The sequence below is a fragment of the Octopus bimaculoides genome, chromosome 2 (genome assembly GCF_046866305.1).
Source record: "Octopus bimaculoides isolate indiv1 chromosome 2, ASM4686630v1, whole genome shotgun sequence".
In the NCBI taxonomy this organism is placed as follows: Eukaryota; Metazoa; Mollusca; class Cephalopoda; order Octopoda; family Octopodidae; genus Octopus; species Octopus bimaculoides.
Genome location: NC_142929.1, coordinates 123,689,162 through 123,710,896, shown reverse-complemented (window position 1 = coordinate 123,710,896; position 21,735 = coordinate 123,689,162). Strand labels below are relative to the sequence as shown.

At 36.3% G+C, this 21,735-nt stretch overlaps 1 protein-coding gene across 5 annotated transcripts in view; it reads left to right on the top strand.

The window, feature by feature from the left end:
• The window catches only part of LOC106877912 (uncharacterized), an 81,822-nt gene that overhangs the window by 17,872 nt on the left and 42,215 nt on the right, over positions 1-21,735 (top strand). For 3 of the 5 annotated variants that reach the window (XR_001410436.3, XM_014926966.3, XM_014926965.3), the window contains exons 3-6: positions 7,175-7,291; positions 13,575-13,709; positions 18,361-18,483; positions 21,441-21,510. Coding sequence is in view for 4 of the 5 variants with exons in the window: in XM_014926966.3 (XP_014782452.1) it covers positions 7,175-7,291; positions 13,575-13,709; positions 18,361-18,483; positions 21,441-21,510 (445 nt within the window). In the remaining variant the exon portion in view is untranslated. The remainder of the gene's footprint in view (positions 1-7,174; positions 7,292-13,574; positions 13,710-18,360; positions 18,484-21,440; positions 21,511-21,735) is intronic. The other 2 variants (XM_014926967.3, XM_014926968.3) reach the window with 2 other exon arrangements.

Genomic DNA, 21,735 nt, shown 5'->3' with positions numbered 1-21,735 from the left:
TGTGTTTCTCAGTCAATCAATTCAATTTTGTTTGTGTTATAAAAAGCAATCTTGTTATTCTCTTTTTCTCTCTATTCTAATATATATTTATGTATTTATTTGATGATTGTTCCACTTAGTCATCTTTTATTTCAATGCTTCTTTTTTTTTGTTATACTTTCTGTTACTTTATACTTTGTTCTTGATTTTCAAGATGCCTCATGATCAAGGGTTGAGTGATATGAAGTTTTGCTGGTTGACTAAGCGTTTCATTCCTGAAGCTTTTAATTTCTAGAGCAATGAGAGGACAATTTAATATGGAATAGAATTCAGAATGAGTGTTGATTGAAAGGAATCGATAGATAAGGAACTAACAAATTAGGTAATTTATTTAGAAAACATAAAATAGTGGTTTGAATAATAAAAAAAGCAGTGCTAACCATTCCAAAGTAGGCAAATAAGAGTCTTTAATTCTCTCTTTGGAATATATTTAATGTAATTGAACATTCATATGGTGTTCTTAGTTGAATTGAAGAGATATGAATCTGAAAATTTTTGCTTCATCTCAGATGTGTAACCTGGTTGGTATGTTTCAATGAGAAGGATGAAGATCAATCAGGCAGTTGAGGTAACATGATGTGCACAGCTGTAGTTGTCATCATGTACAAAAGTGTGATGGAACCAGAAAGACTCAGCCTGTTAGAACATCTGTGTAGATTTCATAAAAGAATCTACATTATCAGCCTTGTTGTCACCATCGCTGTCACCATTGCCACCACCATTGTTATCTTCATCATCATCACCATCATCGTTACTGTTGAGGCAATATTATAGTTTGTAAGGTTGATGAACTAAGTTCCAATAAGATAGTGAGTATGGATTTACTTCTCCCTTGAAATTATAAAAAAAAATCTTGTTGTTTGTTTGATAAAAGACAAGATTGTCATTACTGGAGTGCTTTTGATAATAGTTCTATTTGATCCTTGCTCACAGTATATTTCAGACACAGATCGTGTATCAATAACCAGCTGGGAATGATGTTGTCCTGGGATTAAAAGGTAGTAACATGGTCCTACGCAGGACTGCTACCTTACATTGGCAAATAGATTTTACGATGCAGTATAGTTACTACTTGGATCTCATTCAGAGATTTAAAACTAGCTGTTTTACTCATGACTTTTTTATTGTCTTTTTGTTGTTGTTGTTGAGCAAAACAACAACAACAAAAGCAATAACGACAATAAAAAAAGCCTTTTGATTTGGCAAAAGAAATCATTATTGTTCTATACTGCTTATGAAATATAATTATCAAATTTTTATAATCAAATCTAAGAACAAGTAAAATGTTTTGCTCAGTATTTCACCTTCTTACCAGTTCTCTCATGACCTTTACTTTTATAAAAATTCTCAGAAATAGAAAGAAAGAAAGCAAATGAATAAATAATCCATGCAATTAACATATATTATCGCAATAAACTTTGACATTGTTATTCTCTGTTGTAAATGTCATTGTTCTAAAATGTTATAAATGTTAAAATTAATAAATATACTATATGCAAAGCTGGTACAAATATCACCAGAAAAAAAAAAGAATGCGAGGAAGTTGTTGTAACCTGAATATCTCATAAGAAATAAGCAGAGTACACAGTGTATGTGTTTTGTTCTCGATAAATTCCAACGGATTTATAAATGGTAAAGCAAAAATACAGGATTTTTGTTTTGTCTTGTTTATTTTTCTTAACTTTACTTAGCAATGCTGGCAACTATAAAAATAGTTGACATTAAAATTACAGTGACTTTAGCTTATGATTCTTATGTAGAGATCTAATGATGCCGCCACTATATATCTAGTGTATTTCCATGAAGCTGCTTCAGGCAACAGAATGTCTGGCTGAAGACCACAAACAAGCATCAAATGACAATGAAAATGATAATTGTGTTGATGGTTTGTACATCAGCTTAGCTGATTTTCAAAGATGACCACTGCTTACTACATTTCTTTGATAAGGATCATGAAACAAATATTTTTCTTCTGGCTTTGACAAGAGGAGGAATGCAGAGGATTAAAATGAGAGGGTTAAAAATCAGATCTTTTCCTCTCTGATTTCATCTATATCACCCTTTCAGTATTCCTTGAAATAGACTGTGAAAATGGAGAGAAAAGCCCGCTTTCATTTTCAACATGCTGTAAATATTTGTGAAAGGAGCACAAGAATAGAAAGATTGACAGAGGAGAATGGCTCAAGTCTTTAGTTTTACTTGGCAGCTAGAATAAGAAGGCTTCTGTTTTGAACTGAAAGCAGTTTGGTTTTATAGCTTTTTTTTTTGCACTTTCAAGTATTTATTCAGACACACTTTTACAAAACCACTACTTATACAATTGTACCAAAATCAGTATAACAACCTTTCTGTGTGTGTATGTGTGTGTGTGTGTGTGTGTCTCTCTCTCTCTTTCACTCTCTCTTTGTATCTATTTCTCTCTCTCTCTCTCTGCTTCCTAATGTTCTTTTCATTAGCTAGTGGCATCTCTTCCAACTCTCTACATTCTAAGTTCAAATGCTGCCTAGGCCAATTTTACCTTTCATCATTTCAGGGGTTGATAAAGTAACTACTAGTTGAATGTTGAACTCGATGTAATCAACTTGCACCCCCAACTCCCCTCAAACTAGCTGGACTAGTGCTAAAATTAGAAAGAATTATTATTGCTGTTGATGTTGTTGTTGTTGTCCTGGCAGAATTGTTTGCACACCGGGTAAAATACTAAATGTCATTTTATCCATCTTTATGTTCTGAGTTCAATTTCTGTAGAGGTCAGCGTTACCTTTCTTCCTTTTAAGGCCAATAAAATAAGTACCAGTTGAGTACTGAGGTCAATGTTATTGATTATTCCCATGCCTTGAAAATTGCTGACCTTGTGCCAAAAATTTGAAACCATTATTATCATTAGGCATAGGAGTGGCTGTGTAGTAAGTAGCTTGCTTACAAACTACATGGTTCCGGGTTCAGTCCCACTGTGTGGCACCTTGGGCAAGTGTCTTCTACTATAGCCTCAGGCCGACCAAAGCCTTGTGAGTGGATTTGGTAGACGGAAACTGAAAGAAGCCCGTCATATATATGTATATATATATATGTATATGTATGTGTGTATATGTTTGTGTGTCTGTGTTTATCCCCCCAATGCTGGTGTGTTTATGTCCATGTAACTTAGCGGTTCGGCAAAAGAGTCCAATAGAATAAGTACTAGGCTTACAGAGAATAAGTCCTGGGGTCGATTTGCTCGATCAAAGGTGGTGCTCCAGCATGGCCACTGTCAAATGACTGAAACAGGTAAAAGAGTAAAAGAGTATTATTATTATTATCATCATTATTATTATTATATGAAAACTCACAGCTTATTTTGCTTGGTATAATGGAAAGTGTCAGTTGTCCACTGCCAGCAGACTAAGGTGACTTTTGTTTACTGGTCATGCTTCAAGAACCCTGCGAAGAATTCTTGCAGTTCCAATCAATGCTGATTTTTGTAGGTGTTCTACCCTCACACTTGCACTGATCTTTTTGAGCCATGTTTTCCCACTTCAAATCGTGATAGTTGTTTATTTTTTCTTCTTCTTTCACATTGATCCTGTTGACATCAGGGCATGCTGTTTGTCAGACAGGATTTTCCACATGTCTTTTGACTGAGCTTCAGTCCTGGGTCAAGTGTAGACCAAAGCAGGATACCTGCACATAGAGTGTCATCAGGCACTAACAGCCCTCTGTCAGTTGGGTAATGTGATTAGTGGAAGTTCACTCTCTAGTGTTCTACAGTGGTTGGAAAGTACAGTAGTGTTCTCAGGGAGGCTAGGTGTTGATGAAAATCAACTGGCTGGTCTGTTCCAGAGAACTTTTGGGCCAGGGATAAAATCCCCAAATCCTTGGCCTGGCAGTGCTACTGGGGAGGCATTGCCAATTTCAGGATAAACTCTACAGGTATGGAAATGCATTCACCCGGTATTGCCCAAATCGCATGCAGAGTGATGAAACTGTTCTGCATGTTTTCATCCAGTGCCTGAGCATTGCTGACTTGTGGGTTTATGTCAAACACCTGCTGTCACATATAAGACAGATCTAGCTATTGGCTGAGTCCATTGTGAAAATCATTCCATCATTTTCCTTTGGCTGAGAAGGGCAGGTAGTGTTTCTTTATCTAGTAATCTTAGTGAAAGAGGTTGTGTGGTGGACCAGACTGAAAAGACTGAAGAGAGATGCTTTGGTCAAGCCCTCATCAACTTTTTCAAGTTTCACTTGAAAAGGAAAATGAGGGTAGAGAGCGAATTGCTGCCTCTCAGTAATTTTGTTAAAAGGTGGATGAATGTTGCAAGAATAGTCTGAGTGAACGGGCCTACACTGAGCATACGCCTGTAGATTGAAGGAGGACATTGTGGAGAGGGCACTTGCCCTAGTGGTCAGAGGGACCATGGTTTTGTGAGGTCTCCATAAGTAGTCCTAGGAAGTCTCCCTCTTCTGGGGAATTACTCATTATCATAATTTTATATTGTTACTGGTATTTACTTTTTGCATGCCTTTTATGTTACGCCACATCATATTGTCCTGTACCCAATATTTTTTTGTGACTCCTTAGTGGTTAATAAAGAAAACATTATTATTATTATTATCATTAAGGCGGCAAACTGACAGAATCATTAGCATGTTGGGCAAAATGTTTAGTAGCATTTCATTCATCTTTACGTTCTGAGTTCAAATTCCACTGAGGTCAGCTTTGTGTTTCATCCTTTTGGGGTCAATAAAATAATAAGTACCAGTTGAACACTGGGGCCAATGTAATTGACTCATCCCCTCCCCCCAAATTGCTGCCCTTGTGACAAAATTTGAAACCATTATTATTATTATTATCAATATTGTTGTTGTTGTTGTTGTTGTTGTTGTTGTTGTTGTTGTTGTTGTTGTTGTTGTTGTTGTTGTTGTTGTTGTTGTTGTTGTTGTTGTTGTTGTTGTTGTTGTTGTTGTTGTTGTTGTTGTTGTTGTTGTTGTTGTTGTTGTTGTTGTTGTTGTTGTTGTTGTTGTTGTTGTTGTTGTTGTTGTTGTTGTTGTTGTTGTTGTTGTTGTTGTTGTTGTTGTTGTTGTTGTTGTTGTTGTTGTTGTTGTTGTTGTTGTTGTTGTTGTTGTTGTTGTTGTTGTTGTTGTTGTTGTTGTTGTTGTTGTTGTTGTTGTTGTTGTTGTTGTTGTTGTTGTTGTTGTTGTTGTTGTTGTTGTTGTTGTTGTTGTTGTTGTTGTTGTTGTTGTTGTTGTTGTTGTTGTTGTTGTTGTTAAGGCAGCAAGCTGGCAGAATCATTAGCAAGCCAGGCAAAATGCTTAGTGACATTTCGTTTGTCATTATGGTCTGAGTTCAAATTCCATTGAGGTGAGCTTCACCTTTCATCCAAGTACTGGGGTCAATGAAATAGATTAGCCCTCTCCCATAAAATCTCAGGACTTGTGCCTGTAGTAGAAAATATTATTATTAAGGCAGCACACTGGCAAGATCATTAGCATGCTGGGCAAAATGCTGACCAGCATTTCTTCTATCCTTACCTTCTGAGTTCAAATAATGCTGAGTTTGACTTTACCATTCATCCTTCAGGGCTGGTTGTATCTGTTGGTACAGCACCAGGCAGGATGGTTGTGTGCTTCCATTTCCCTGACACCAGGGTTGATCTCAAAGCTCTTCAGTGAATCTTTGAGTATAACCTTGAAGCACTTTTTCTGTCCATCTTGTATGTGCTTGCCTTCTACCACTTCACTGTAGAACAAGCTCTTGGAGAGTCACATATCAGGCATTCAAACAAGGTGGCCTACCCTCCTGACCTGTGCTCTCCTCAGCTGTGTGTAAATGCTTGGCAGATCAGCTCAAAAGTAGACCTCTGTGTCTGGGACCATGTCTTTCCAGTTGATTTTCAACAGCTTTCTCAGGCAGTTCATGTGGAAGTAGTTTGGATATTTGATATGGCATTCATAAACCCTTGAAGTTTCACGCGCATACAGTAGTGTAGGCAGTACAACTACTAGGTACACCTTCAACTTGGTGAGCAGCCTAATGCCTCTTCTCTCTCACACTAATTCACATAGCTGCCCAAATGCTGAGCTTCCCTTGGTGATGCATTTGCCAATGTTCACAGATCTGGAGTGTGTGCTGCTGAGGTATATGAACTTATCAACAACCTTCAGGGTTTGCTCTTTGATAGTAATAGTTGGTTCCACATACTGCTTCTGCAGGGCAGGTTGGTGCTTGACCCCCCTGTCTCCTGAGTACTGACTGTGAGGCCAAAGTTGTTGCAGGCAGTGGAAAAGCAATTTATGCTCTGCTACATTTGAGCCTCTGTGGTGGAGTTGAGTGCTCAGTTATCTGCAAACAGGAACTCGCACACTGAGTCCTCTTCCACCTTGGTGTTAGTCTGTAGCCTCTCCAATGTGAAGAGTCTGCCATCAGTCCTGAATCTGATCTTGATGCTGGAATTGTCTTCACTGCAGAAGGCATCCTACAGCATTGCTGAAAACATCATGCTGAACAACGTAGGTGATTCCTTTAGTGACTGGGAATGCTTCAGAAGAATATCCATTGAATCTCTTGTGCAGTGCATAACCTGCTCATCATCACCACAGTGTTTCACCTGCACAACCGCAAAAAGATGGCTGCTATGCATGCACAAGGGAGGTGTGGACTCTGTATACTACAGTGCAAGCAACCTGTCTAAGAGAGAAGTATCTCCAAGCAAAACTTAATACACGATAGAGTGAACTCTAAAGTCCTGCTATAAATACCATCTCTAAAGCTGATGACATGATAAAATGCATCAGTGCCATGCCGTAGAGTATTTGGTGATAGTAAATAGAAACTTGAACTTTGTATTATTTGAAAGAATTGCGAGATGGATTCCTTAAACTTAACCAACCAACAAATGACCTAGCAATAGACCAAGAATGAGATGGTTGGATAATATCCATAAGTCTCAGTTGATCATGCTTGGGAATCCAGCTGGATAGTGTAATGATGGTTGCTTCTGAGAGAACCTTATGGAGCTCTATTCCTTCCCAGGAATAGTGGGTGGAGAAGAGGAATTTAAGCTGACTAGACAGCAAAGTTTTCAGTTTATTTATTTATTTATTTTGTATTTATGGCATAGAATATTGTTATGACTGATTATATTTCTACTTGAAGACACTGTTAACACAGCCTTCAAAAAGTGCAGCGAAAGAATCCCAAAATGCAAAACTCAGAGATACTGAACAAACTGGTTATGCACCAAAATTTGCAAATTCTAAGGTAGATAATCAGGTAAAAATTTAATTTTCCATTTTCCTTATCTCTTCTTGCAGCTTTAATCATCAGCTTGTTTCTTTAATTTTTTAATTTTTTTTGTGAGGAGTTGGTAAGTGAAAGTTTTTTTGTTTTTTTTACCTTGATGCACATAAAATAACCATGTTCACACTAAATTGTAAATAACCATGCTTGCACTAAATTGCAAATAACCATACTTGCACTAAATTGAATATCTGATTATAGATTAATTACAGACCATAGTTTTTGCATGAGGGAGATGTTACTAATTCTAAGCACACAACTGTCACATTTTTTGCCTGGAAGACTTTGTTCGGAATACAATGCAATTACTTACCATACATTCTAACAATTACAAATATTGGGTTTAAAATAAAAACTGCCAAGAATTACCCTGTTAGGATTAGTGAGAGAGATTCTAGATAGCTGTTCATCCTGCTCATGGTGGAAGCCAAATCTTTATCAAGAAAAATTTTATCTTAGGTTGTAAAGGTTTGAATAGCATTCTCTTTGTGATTATTAAGGTTACTGAATATCTCTACTTACTATTTTATTAGCTAAACTGTCTTTGTATAATGGATTCCTCCAGATAAGTGTTATCCATCTTGATAGCATACAGAACCAGATACGTTGTAGAGTTGGTTATGAGATCTTTCCATTACTCCATCCTCTCTTTTACCCTCTTCTGTCATTTATCTACAGAAAGTGTTCACATGAGCTTCTTTCCCTTGCCATATCAATTCAAGGTTTCCCGTTTGAACTGTTTGCATTTGTGCTTCCAAGGTATCTCACAAAAATGCTGCAAATTCTGTGTAATAATGTTTCTCCTCCACAAAATAGCTGAATTATGGAATAAATTCTCTCCATTGTTTTCCTCTAGAATATGACCTTAAGTTCTTTAAATTCAATGATAACTAATCTTGCTTAACCATCACTAGGAAAAAAGTGTGACCTAGAAGCTTGTACCATGCTTTCACTAATTGCTTTATGTGTCTGAGTAGTCATGAGCTTTCACTAACGCCCTATCAGCTACCCCCACCCACACATGACTAAGTAAAACATCAAGGATGTGACAGCTGGAGGGAGAGAAAGAGATGCAGCAGTACTAGGTTGTTTCTCATTTTCAATCATGCAAAAAGAACCGTATACACTCTGTAAAGTGGTTGGCATGAAGAAGGGCAGCTAGCCATATAAATCATGCCAAAGCAGACAGTAGTGCTTTTTCACAGTCCTCTGGCTCACCAGCTCCTGGCAAATCATTGAAACCATGCCAACATGGGAGGTGGTTGTTAAGTTATGATGATGATAGACTGAGCAACTTGAAATGATGTGCCTTGTCCAAAGGCACAACATGCTACTCGCTCCAAGAGTCAAATCTACATGAGTCCAACACCTCAACCTGTATGCAGCATATTAGTGGTTAAAGTATTTTGCCCGATATTGATATCTTCTTCATTTTGATATTCTTGTTGGTTCTTTTATTATGTCTCATGTATTTCATTTTATTAGCTCCTTTGTCAACCAATTTTCTGGTATTTTATTGCCACCAATTTTCTCATCAGTTCTATTACCAACTTATCATATTTCATTTAAATCTTTTATCAATTACTTTTCGCTATCTTTTATTTTATATCTTAAACTAACATTTATGACTTTCTGCCTCTCTTCTCTTACCTCTAACCCTAAAAGTCACCTATGGGCCTTGCTTGAGGTGATTTCAAGTAAAGAAAAAAAAGACTCGAAATTATGTTTGTTATATAAGATGTTATCTAATACAATTTATCTAGGGTGTTTTTATGATAAGATTTAAAATAAATTTGGAATTTTGACATTTGGTCTTCTTCAAATGCTTTCAAAGCTGTCAAATACAATGGTGTGTACATTGTTATACTCACAATTTATTTGATGGCATTTGAAGAAAAGAACAAATGTTATCTACTATGATGAAATTATTTGCATTAATGGACATTAGCACACACACACACACACACACACACACACACACACACACACACACATGCACACACACAAACATGTAAACACATGCACATACACATGCGTAATATGTTACATGAAGGTGTGTGGCCAAGTGATTAGGGTATTTGGCTCAGGGTTGTAAGGTCATGAGTTTGATACTCAGTGGTGTGTAGTGCTTTTGAGCAAGACACTTTGTTATACATTGCTCCAGTCAACTCAGCTGGTAAAAATGAGTTGTACCTGTATTTCAAGGAACCAGCCTTGTCACATTCTGTGTCATGCTGAATTTCCCTGAGAATTGGCTAAGGGTTTGCATGTTTGTAGACTGCTCAGCCATTTGTACATTAATTTCATAAGCAGGCTAGTGCCAGTGATATATATATATATATATATATATATATATTATATATATATATATATATATATATATATATATATATATATATATATATATATATATATATATATATATATATATATATATATATATATATATATATATATATATATACTAGATGTATCTGCCATGACCTGTTGGGTCACAACCACTGAATGGTGGGAAAGGAAAAAATACTATTTTGAGCTTCATGCAATAAAATTCTTAAATAATACAGTTCTCCTGCCTTTGGTATGACAACATAAACACGACCAAGTGTTTCTTCTTTGAAAATGTTCAAATGGCCTTCAACTTTTTTGCCTTGCTTTCTTCTTAGCCATTCTTTGTTACTACTGTTCCAAGTGAAATACATGGATACTTCAGCATTAGGTAACATTTTTGCAAAGTCATCATTGATGCACAATGAAAAGAATTTTGTCAATGTTGTTCTCATATGTTGTTCATTGACAGCCATGTACATCCTCATTATTTATGAGCAATATTCTGTGTTCATCTGGTGGATGAAGTTGCACCTTGCAGTCTCACTATTGCAGGTGCTCTTTCATGAATGGAAAATCCTAAAATAGAAGCAATTGCTTCGGATGGTCCAGTATACCTACCCATTAGATATTGACTAACTTCATTACCATTGCTTATTTGAACAGCAGCTTGGTCATTTCCTTTCAGCATGTACTTGATGACATACTTAATTGACCTCATTGAGGCAGCGATTTTCAATGTTGCAGTGGCATTTGAATGCTCTTAAAAGAGTTTCATTATAGGGTACAACCCATTTGTTTTTATTTGTTTTTCCACTCTTATGAGATTCAACTCCTCCCATTGCAACTGATCTTTGTCTATAAAGAGATAGTCTCTCTGTTTTTCTGCCTTTTGATTAAGTTGGTAAAGATTAATATTTTATTTTAAATAAAATAGTAATTTTCCCCTTTAAGAAAAAAAAAATCAAGTACTCGTGATTTAAAAAATATCTCATAAAAATATAGGGAGAATTTCTATCTTTCAAGTTCATGGCACTCCAAAAGTTATATAAATGATCAAGGGAAGAAAAAAGAAAAAAAAGACAGATGGTGGTAGCTTTGACAACACTTTGAAGTGTTGACATTTTCAACTTGATTTTTTTTTTTGTCTTTCTTAAATGGGGAAATGACTATTTTATTTGTAATCTTTATCATCTTAATCAAATGGCAGGAAAACACACAAACTTTGAGTTTTAGAATAATATATATATATATATATATATATATATATATATATATATCATCATCATCATCATCATCATCATTTAACATCTGTTTTACATGCTAGCATGAATTAGACAGTTTGACTGGAGCTGGTAAGCTGGATGCCCTTCCTAACATCTACCACTTTACAGAGTGTACTGGGTGTCTTTTACATAGCACTGGTATGGGTACCCTTTTATGTTTCACCAGCACAGGTGCCTTTTATATGTCATTGGCATGGGTGCTTTTTACGTGTCACTGGCACTGATGCCTTTTACATATCACTGGCACAAGTGCCTTTTATATGTCATTGGCACTGGCCATGACCACAATTTCACTTAGCTTGACATATCTTCTCAAGCACAGTAAATCATCAAAAGTCTCAGTCACTTGTCATTGCCTCCATGTGACTCAACATATGAAGAATATATTTTATCACCTCATCCCATGTCTTCCTGGGTCTACCTCTTTGACAGGTTCCCTCCACTGTTAGAGATTGGCACTTCTTTACAGAGCTGTTCTCATCTATACTCATCACATGACTATACCAGTGCACTCTTCTTTCTTGTACACTACATTTGATGTAGTTATATTTATGTTTAGTGAGAATTTACAAAAAAAAAAAAAAAAAGACAAAGATGGGTGTGTGAATAACAAACAGATGTATTAGTTTAATGCTAGGGAAGTGAGAAAGTCTTTTATGTTTCAAGCCTACGCTCTTTGACAGAAAGGAACACAGAAATAAACTGGGAGAGAAAATAGAAAAAGGTGTAGTGGCTAGCGATCTATCATGGCAAATGCCAGACAGAGGGGTCACACAGAAGAACTAGGAACAAGGGGAGATAATAAAGTAGTGGTGATCCAAAAATGAAGGTGCGCGTGCGTGTGTATGTGAGAGCATGTGTGTGCATGTGGAAGGGTGCTGGTGACATTGACGTGTGCATGTGTGCATGTGTAGGCGTGTGGATGATGGTGTAGGTGCTGGGAAGTGGTCAGTGATCTAACAAAAAGCTTCTGTTAGAGTGAGGTGGCTTATTTGCAGCTAATAGGTTTTGCATGCCAAAGTATTGGAGAATGTGTGTGTTGATGACTGTTTCTATCATCTTTGAGATATTGGAATTGAGAGTAACAGGTCAATAATTGGCAGTGTCAGTGGGGTTGCTCTTGTCAGGTATAGGACACAGTGCAGCAAATTCATAACAAGAGAGAGAAGAAATTAAGAGAGACACTGCCAAGGGTAGTTGTTCATTTCATTTGAATTGATCCGAGATCCTTCCACACTTGCCAAGGAATCAGGCCACCTTTTCCTATCCAGCAATCTGGAAACCTTTCATTTAAAAATCTGAGGGGAGCTCCATCTTGCAGAAGGATGACATTTGGATGGAGCTCTTCTAGTTGTGGCACAGTGTATTATTTTAGAACATTAAGGTATGTATCAGCTGTTATTGTCTTTTCCAAAAAGAAAAATGGACCAATACCTTTGTTGCACAAAATCCTGCACCACACATGTTATGTTTGATTTCCCTAGTAATGTGGGTATTTTCTGATCCTCAAATTCTTGCATTTTGTTTAAGTTTTTCCAGACGCATGGAAGCAAATGCAATTAAAGAAATCATCTTCTTTGAATTGTTTGCAGAATTTTAACAGCAAATTCTTTCCATTGCAGTTGGTCATTTACCTTAATTGCTTGCAATATCATCATCATCATCATCATTGTTTAACATCCGTTTTCCATGCTAGCATGGGTTTGACGGTTTGACCGGAGGCTGCACCAAGCTCCAGTCTGATCTGGCAGTGTTTCTACAGCTGGATGCCCTTCCTAATGCCAACCCCTCTGTGAGTGTAGTGGGTGCTTTTTATGTGCCACCGGCACAGGAGCCGGAGGAGGCTGGCAACAGCCACGATCGGTTGGTGCTTTTTACGTCCCACCGGCACGGAAGCCAGTCAAGGTGGCACTGGCATCAGCTACCGGCACAGGTATCACAACTACAATTTCCATTTCATTTTTATTTTGGTGTTGATGTATATGACTCAAGGTCTCCTCAAGCACAGCCCTACGATCCAAGGTACTTGAATGGGCTGGGGCTGGTTATGTGAAGCTGGTGTAGGATACACCATGAACTCACTTTATTTGTCGGGCCTTTGCAGTCACAGTATATCTCAAAGCCTCAGATTCTTATGGAGCACTTTATGAATTGTTGATTTCAGTAGATGCAGTTGAGTAGAAGTAGTACAGATGGACATAGAAGAGGAACTTTGAAATGACTGACAGATTCACTCAGCATCTTCTTCAGATGTTATAGGCCTTCCAGTCCTCTGTTTATGTAGCACCATCCCTATTTCCATAAATTGCTTGTGTCAGTTGCATATCGACTGATGTGCTGGAGCTTGTTTTCCATATTTAACTGTGTAATTTCTTCGTGTTTGAATTTGTTTTGATTAACCAAGATGCACGTTGTGCCTTTACTTTTGGAGTAGTAATTGTCAGAAACATAAAAGCAAAATTAATTGTGGTCTGAAACATAATAAAACATAACATTAATAAAATTATTAATATCATTAAAAATCTTTAATAATAACATATTAATATACAACGAAATTTCAGTTGCCACCTCTTCTAAGTTTTTCATAATGACTTTTTGAAATCATCTGAAAACTTATGGATCCCCTATATTTCTAATTTCAGTATCTATCCTCAGAGCTTTCAAAATCTACATTTAATGCAGCTGATAATGAGGATGACGTTTTTGAAAGGAAAGTTCAAACAATTGAACCTTCTCCAGAGGCTTCTGCTGTTAGCCAAAGCACACAAAGTTCTCAGGTAAAAATGTAAAATTCACTTTTCTTAATCTCTTCTTGCTGCTTTGATCACCAGCTTGTTTGTTTTTAATTCATGAATTTACATGAATTTAGTAAAAGTCATGTAGATTGGATTTCCATCAAATTGACTCTCAATTACTTTAAGTCAGCCCCACTATTTTATCAGACTCACCACGTGGTACCAAACAACAATAAATTCAGAGGAAGGGTCAGATGAAATATATAAAGAAAAGCTGAAATATATGAATATATTGTGACATTGAAGCATGAATTAATGTCTGCTTGAAACAATTATATTAGAACTATTTCAGGTATTAGCTAGCACATACACTACACCATGTTCTATATGTATATGATGCAAGAACTCACATCCTGCTGGTAGTGGTTTGCAAAAATCTTTTCAGAAGCTGAAAATAATCTATCAGTTACCTTCCCCACTCTTCAGAACGTATCCTTACAGCCACTACAATCAATGTTCGCACAGCAAAAGGTAGGTCTGGTGAGATGGTTGAAATGCTAAAACAGAGGCATGTATATGTACACTGTGTACAAGAAGTAAGATGGAGTGGAGCCTCTACTAGCCACCTTATGGACAAGGAATATAGGTACAAGTTTTTCTGGATAAGTAGCAGTGATGGCATGAGTGGTGTAGGCATACTCTGGCATAGAAATGGACAGAGAAAGTAATCACAGTAGTCAGAGTGTTTTTTAAGATTAAGTTAAAACTGATATTAGGTAATGCTACAGTAACATTTATCTTGGCCTATGTTCCACAATCTGGCTTGGCAGATAAATAGAAGGACCATTTCTGTGAGGTACTTCTGCAAATTATCTCAATGATGAATGACAGTGGCCTTATTATTGTAGCTGGTGACTTCAACAGACACATTGGGCAGCACCCCAATGGATTTTATGGTGTACATGGATGTTACAGCTTTAGAGGAGAATACAAAGCTGTTGAAGTTCTGTGATGCAAATGATCTGATAATCTGCAACACTAACTTCAGAAAACCAGCCAGCCACCTGATGACCTATCAGTCTGCTGGACACACAAGCCTGATTAACTACATTCTCAACAGATGCTTGTGAATCCAAATTCCTTCTGTTGGGAAGAATGTACAACTCAACATGGATTGGTGATTATTGACTTCAGATTCAGAGCTAGAAGGATTCAGAGACATAAACCAACTTGAAAAAGGAAGATTTGGAAACCTAAAGATCTATTGAACTGACATTTACAGATGTTCTAACTGAAGTATTTGACAAGGAAGAGGAGACACGGATGTATAACTGAGAATAAATGGAAGTTATTATGGGAAAACCTACCAAGTGCTACAGACTAAGAGTGATGTGGTTGGTGGAACAGGGAAGAGACTGGCTTGGAAAGATTAAGAGAATAGAGGCAGTAGAGAATTATATAAGGTAGCTAGAAGAGAAGTTAAGAGACAAGTCTAATTAGCAAGAGGTTTGTCAATGTTCTATGGCATTAGGACTAGAGACATGAGATGTTCCAGATTGAAAGATAGTGTATCAGAGAAAATCAACATGTTGTGGAGGGAAGTGTGTATGGATGGATAATGATATGCTTACATATTGTGATTTTCGATAGAAAGAGGCATGAAATGACTAATATGAAAGGTTGTTAAATGTGGAGAATGAATAGTAAAAAGAGAGGTTTTCTAATGTGAACCTGATAGAGGGACTAGCCATTCTAGTTGACAGCAGTATGATAGACAAAGCAATTAAAGATATGAAGACAGGGAAACCCTTTTGTCCATCAAGAATAGCTTCTGAGATGCTTAAAATAGCTATGAAAATGGAATTCAGCCTATAGAACCTGTATAGTTAATCAGATTGTTCAAAAAAGGTATCATATCCAGCAAGTGGTGTATCAGCATCATAGTCAACTGTTATAAGGATAAAGGAGAGGCCTTAGAGAAAAGTAATTATAAAGGTACCAAATTGTTGGATTTAGTCATGAAAGTTGCAGAAAGAGTTATAGCACAATTAATAGGAAGAGAGTTAGTCTAGATGTGATGCAGTTTTGTTTTGTGCTGGGGAGAAGTACTACAGATGCACTCTTTCTAGTAAGGTAATTGCAGGAGAAATATTTAACCATAAGGAAACTATTTTCCTTCTATCTATCAAAGGAGGTACAAGCACTTTCACACATACACATACACTACACACAGTGATGGTATTTGTTGACTGGAAGAAAGCCTTCAGTAAAGTCCATCATATCTGATCTGGTGGTCAAATGGAAGTTATAAGTTGATGAATGGCTGGTAAGAGCCTTTCAAACCATATACAGGAGTGCTGTCAATAGGGTGAGAATTAACAATGAGCACAGTAATGAATTCAGTGTGCAGGTAGAAGTTCATCTGGCTTTGGTTCTCAGTTCCCTCCTATGCATTATAGTTCTCCAGGCCAAAACAGAGAAGATTTAAGCCTATAGAAATTCTTCTCTGCTGATGATCTTGTTCTCATAGTTTAAACTGTAGCAGAGTTAGAGACAAAGTTCCAAGTATGGAAGCAAAACTTGGAATCAAAAGACCTTAAAGATATTTTAGTCTAAATTTCTAGTAAGGAGGGAAACTGACAGGACACTAATCAAATCAAGCAAATAGTCCTGTTCAATATAAAAGAAAGGTGTTGGTAGAAATTCCATACAATGTACTCAGTGCAAGCTATGAACATGTAAGAAGTGCAGTGGAATAACAGGATGGTTAACAGGGAAAGTTGACTTTGTTTGTAGCAGGTGCATAGAAATAATAAACATTAAGGACACATACGAAATATATTTTTTTGGATGCCCCAGAAGATTCTTAGAGGTAGTAGATAGTTTCTTTTACTTAGGAGACTTAATTAACAGTGGGGAGAAAATGTTCTGAAAGTATTGTTAAAAAAGAACCAGCTGGAGAATGTTCAGAGAGCAATTATTTCTGTTGATTACAAAAGGCTTCTCTCTCAGAGTGAAAGCCAGATTGTATGATGTTTGTGTATAAACAGCAATGCTACATAATTGTGAAACTTGAGCTGTGAATGCAGAGGACATATTTAAACTAGAAAGAAATAAAGCTAGCATGATCTGCTGGACATACAACATTAGTGAGCAAGTATAACAAAGTACAAATATTTAGTGAGAGCAGGAGAGCAGTCACTAATTTAAAGTATGAAAGTGTTAGTGAAAAAGCCCATTAAATGTGCTTTTGAAAAGCATGTGTAAATGAATATCAGATGGCGTTTTTAAACAAAACATTGTAATTTTATTAAATTAGGAACAAGAGCTGACAAGTAACAAGAAGTGTAGCTTGTATATGAGTCAAGTAAAGCATTGTAACTGACTTTTGAACAAAATGATTCTGTTGGAAGCCATTGTAAGTTAATATGTTGAGAGAAAAACTGTAAATAAGATGCATCAGATATAGTGTACAAGAGAGAAGACTGCTGGTAAGGCCATGTGATGTGGATGCATAAAAAGTACAGATTGCTAAATAAGGATGGAACCTATAAAAGAGGGAGACCCAGAAAGACTTGTGATGAAGTGGTGAAGACTAACATCAAGATGTGGAGCCTCACAGAAGAGATAACAAAGGACCAAGATGATTGGCAATATGCTTGATAAGATCTGTCCATCTCAGAAAAAATTAGGTCCTGTCAATCCTTCCTCTACAACTCATCTAACTCCTATTCCTCTGTCATCTTACTAAGAGGCTCTAAATGATAACATTTATCTCCCTACACTTGACATCTTCTCATTAATAATCTCACTTATCACCTCCTTCTCATCTCTGACCTACTCCTAGTTCCTTCACTCCCCTACCCATAAACTGATTCACCATTAACCATGCCTCCACCCATGGGGTCATTCACTGCATTCACCTTTATCCCCATCTCCAGTCATTTGTCACTCTCCTTTTACATTCTTTCAAACTTACCTATCCACCCACCCTTTTTGATCCTTTATCTCTATTCTTTCTTTTATATTCACCTTATACCTTGAGGGTATACTCTCACTATCTCTTTACTCTCTTTCGAGCTGGAGAAGCCATGTACTTCCTCTGCAGCAAGACTCCTGTTCTTGTCTGTTTATCATATTATAGACTCTCAACACTACCTCTCTCAATAATATACCTCCACTCAGTTGAGATGTCTTTTGTTGTGAGTTATTTCATCATCTCACCAGTGCTAGTGCCATGAAAATGTACCCTGCACACTATATAGAATGGTTGGCATCAAGGAAGGTATCTGACCACAGCAACCATGTCATAGGAGAATTTGGAGCATGGCTTAGTCTTCTGGCTTGTTGCTTCCTGCCAAACCATCCAACCCCTGCCAGCATAGGAAATGGATGTTAAAGAGTGATGATGATGATAATGATATATGTATGTATGTGTGTGTGTATGTATGTATGTGTGTGTGTATGTATGTACATACATATGCATGCACACATACACACACACATGCATGCATGCACATGTGCACACACACACACACACTACATAACAACCACTGCAATAAGAATTAAGGTGAATTTGATTATTGGAGGATTTATTCAGTTCAAGGTGGCTAAACAGATATAGTTTTCAATCTTATTATGTTGTGTCTTTGTTGTGGAATATTTTTGTAACTAGTTATATTTCTCATTAAAGCTATTGATGCAGAGGATTTCAACTTCATCAAATGCAGTTGTTGAGTCTGAAACTATGGCTCCCTATACACTCCTTAAAGAGAATACAGGCTATACAACTAGAAAAAAGAAGATTCATCAGCAGGTAAAAATTAAGAATTCTTTTTTTGCTAATCTCATCTTGCAGCTTTGATTACCAGCACAGCAGACCAATAGTTTCCATTTATTTATTTTGCTCATGATTATAAAATGCTTTGTTTAGATTTACAACACAATGACTAGCTACTGAGAATTACAAATGTTGGGGACTGGAATGAATTAATTTGTTAGGGTTAAATGAAGGAGTTTGAGGTTCAACCTGTTCAGCGTGACAACCTAAACTTCACCAAAAAACTTGCGACTGAATTTACAAAAGCAAGCTGATGTTTTAAGTTCTAAATGTTTGGAAAATATTCTTTTCTAAATCACAAGGATTCTTTAGGCTGGTGCAAGCTTTTATATCTGGTTTCTTATGTGTTAAAGCAAATCAGAGTTAACCTCCCTCTGCATAGGACACTGATCTGTTGCAAGTAGTTTTTTACATGGCATGAATTGAACTGATCACTGCAAACTAAGGAATCAGCCATGAATTATTAAAATTATAATGCTATTTATAGCAGTAAAATATACTTTCCTACAGTTTCTTCTTAGAATTAGATGAACTCAGATGTTGTAGTGAATTATCTGCATTCAACACATTGCAGTGGTTGGTTTGTGATATGATATAAACTAAAATCTTTTTGGTTGGTCATCTAGCATCCTATTGATTGAACTAGGATTGTCCAAACTTTAGTAGGTGTGGGGGGCATTTACTGACAAAGTACTGTGGGCATCATAAAATATATAAAAACTGATATACTTAAAAAAATTATTGCTACAGATAGAATGTCATATAGGTATACAAACAATCATATATAAGATGTAGAGACAATGTAGAGAAGACTCTTAAGTCTTGGAGAAGACATGACAGCCTCTCTAGTGCTGGTGCCATGATAAAATTCATCTAATACCCAACTGGCATTAGGAAGGGCATCCAGATACAGGAACCATTATCAAAATGGAACATAAAAGTAAGACATCATCCTCCTATTCATTTAAGTAAAAACTGACTTGAGTTTTGTCAACTCATCTAATCTTTACCAGTGTGGAAAGCCAATGTAAACTGATAACAATGACAATGGCAGCAGCAAGGAGGAAGAGGAAGAGGAGGACAGTGATGCTGATGACTTTTAAAATATTTTAATGAGATCCTTAACACTGCATTTCTTTGGCAAGAGTTTGAGTGTCTGGTTCATATTTTGTTTACACCATTCTCATGCAGTCAATAAGATGGGCATCAATTAGTTGTGATCTCCTTATAAATTTTTAAATCATTATCAAAAATCCTGGCTTGAAAAGTCTCCTATATGACATTTTAACAACAAATCATTTTGGATTTTGCTTCATTTGAAAAGAAGAATAGTTTGGGGAGCAATGTCTTGCACTCATACATTTATAAATAGGTTCAAGATAAATGTAGATGGACCTGCAACAACAGTAAAATTAAAAATTGATCCTGGAAGTTAGCAGAAACCATCTATTGTTCTAAAATCTGACAACAGTTTTTAAACTTGGAAAATGTTGAACATTTTTGTTTGCTATTTGAGATCAGAATTATTAAGTTTCATTGTGACATCATTCAAAAATGATAAATCAGCTAATCAACAGAAATCACAAAATTCATATTGCTTTGTCTTTACTTAATCAACAGACTTCTGTGCATACAACGAGATCACCTGACATGGCATCAACTTGATGAATTATTAAAGTGCTAATGTTGAGGAATGATTAACTGGTAACTAATAAAGGATAGAAAAACCTCAAGCTTCTTACAAAGAATAGCAAAACATATTTTTATTGTATCTCTTATGATTAGGCTTGAATTTTGGCACAAGTCCAACATTTTCAGAGGAGGGAGTAAGTCAATAACATTGCTTCCCCATTGCTCAGCTGGTACTTATAAACCTTGAATGGATGAAAAGCAAAGTCAGCCTTGGTGGAATTTGAACTCAGAACATTAAGATGGATTAAATGCCACTAAGCATTTTGCTTGGTATATGAACAATTCTGCTAGCTCACTTCCCTGGAACTGACACTCTGTTATGACAATGAGTGTTCCAGTTGATCTGATCAATGGAACAGCCTGCTCAGGAAATTAACATGCAAGTAGCTGAGCACTCCACAGGCACATGTACCCTTAACGTAGTTCTCAAGGAGATTCAGTGTGACACAGAATGTGACAAGGTTGGTCCTTTGAAATACAGGTACTACTCATTTTTGCCATTTGAGTGGACTGGAGCAATGTAAAATGAAGTGTCATTTTCAAGGACATACCATGCTGCCAGGAATCAAACTCACGACCTTATGATCATGAACTAAATACCCTAACCACTGAGCCACACACCTTCCCCCTATCTCTTGTCATTGAAACTAATTTTTGAAAGTGGTGCATCATTTTCACAAACAAAGTTCTTGAAAAACTTAATATCCTTATCAAGCATTTTCCCTTTTTGAGGAATGATATTTTAAAAACCTCTTTTCTAATGTTTGCTGAGAAAACCTTTTGTGTGAAAAAATCACTCAGCTGGGGGAAATTGACAGTCTCATTTAACTCAACAAACTGCCAAGTAACAAAAGAAGTCTTCATTTTTTTGGTTTTCAAAATCACATTTTACTTTGTATTGTACATTTTGAAACATAGTTTGTATTCTGTAACTGTATTCCTTGAAGATGGTATGATTTTATTGCAAATATAATATTTACTTTATTTGTGAAACAAAACCATGTTAGCCTCAAACATGTATGTTTTCATTGCTTCCTACTGTCAACTTTTTTCTTTTCCTTTTTTTTTTTTTTTTTCAAGCACTTTGGCAACAATGAAGAATGCTGCTGAAAGTAAAATAAATTTTGTTGAAGTTTTTTTTTTTTTTTGCTCACCAACCAACTCATTTTTCAATTATTTGTATTTTAGTCTTTCTTAGGGTACTGCTAGCCTGATATTTAACATTACAATCTTTATGACAGGTTGAACAGTGGTATTCTATGTATATTTTCTTAAAATGCACTTCAGTACTGGGGCATACCAAGATACCAGGCAAGCACACTTTTCTTTAAAACTAGTAAAAAATATTTGTCTTCCCATTTCCTCCTGAAAAAGCAGAGTTATGAATTGATTTCTTTCATGTCATCATGGATTAAAAGTTATAAAAAACAATACATTGATCATAGTTTAATTTTTAAAATCTCTCTGAAGGAACAAGGATTTGTCATTCCTGTGACATCATCAGTAATAAACTGACCACTGTGTAGCAACAAAGTT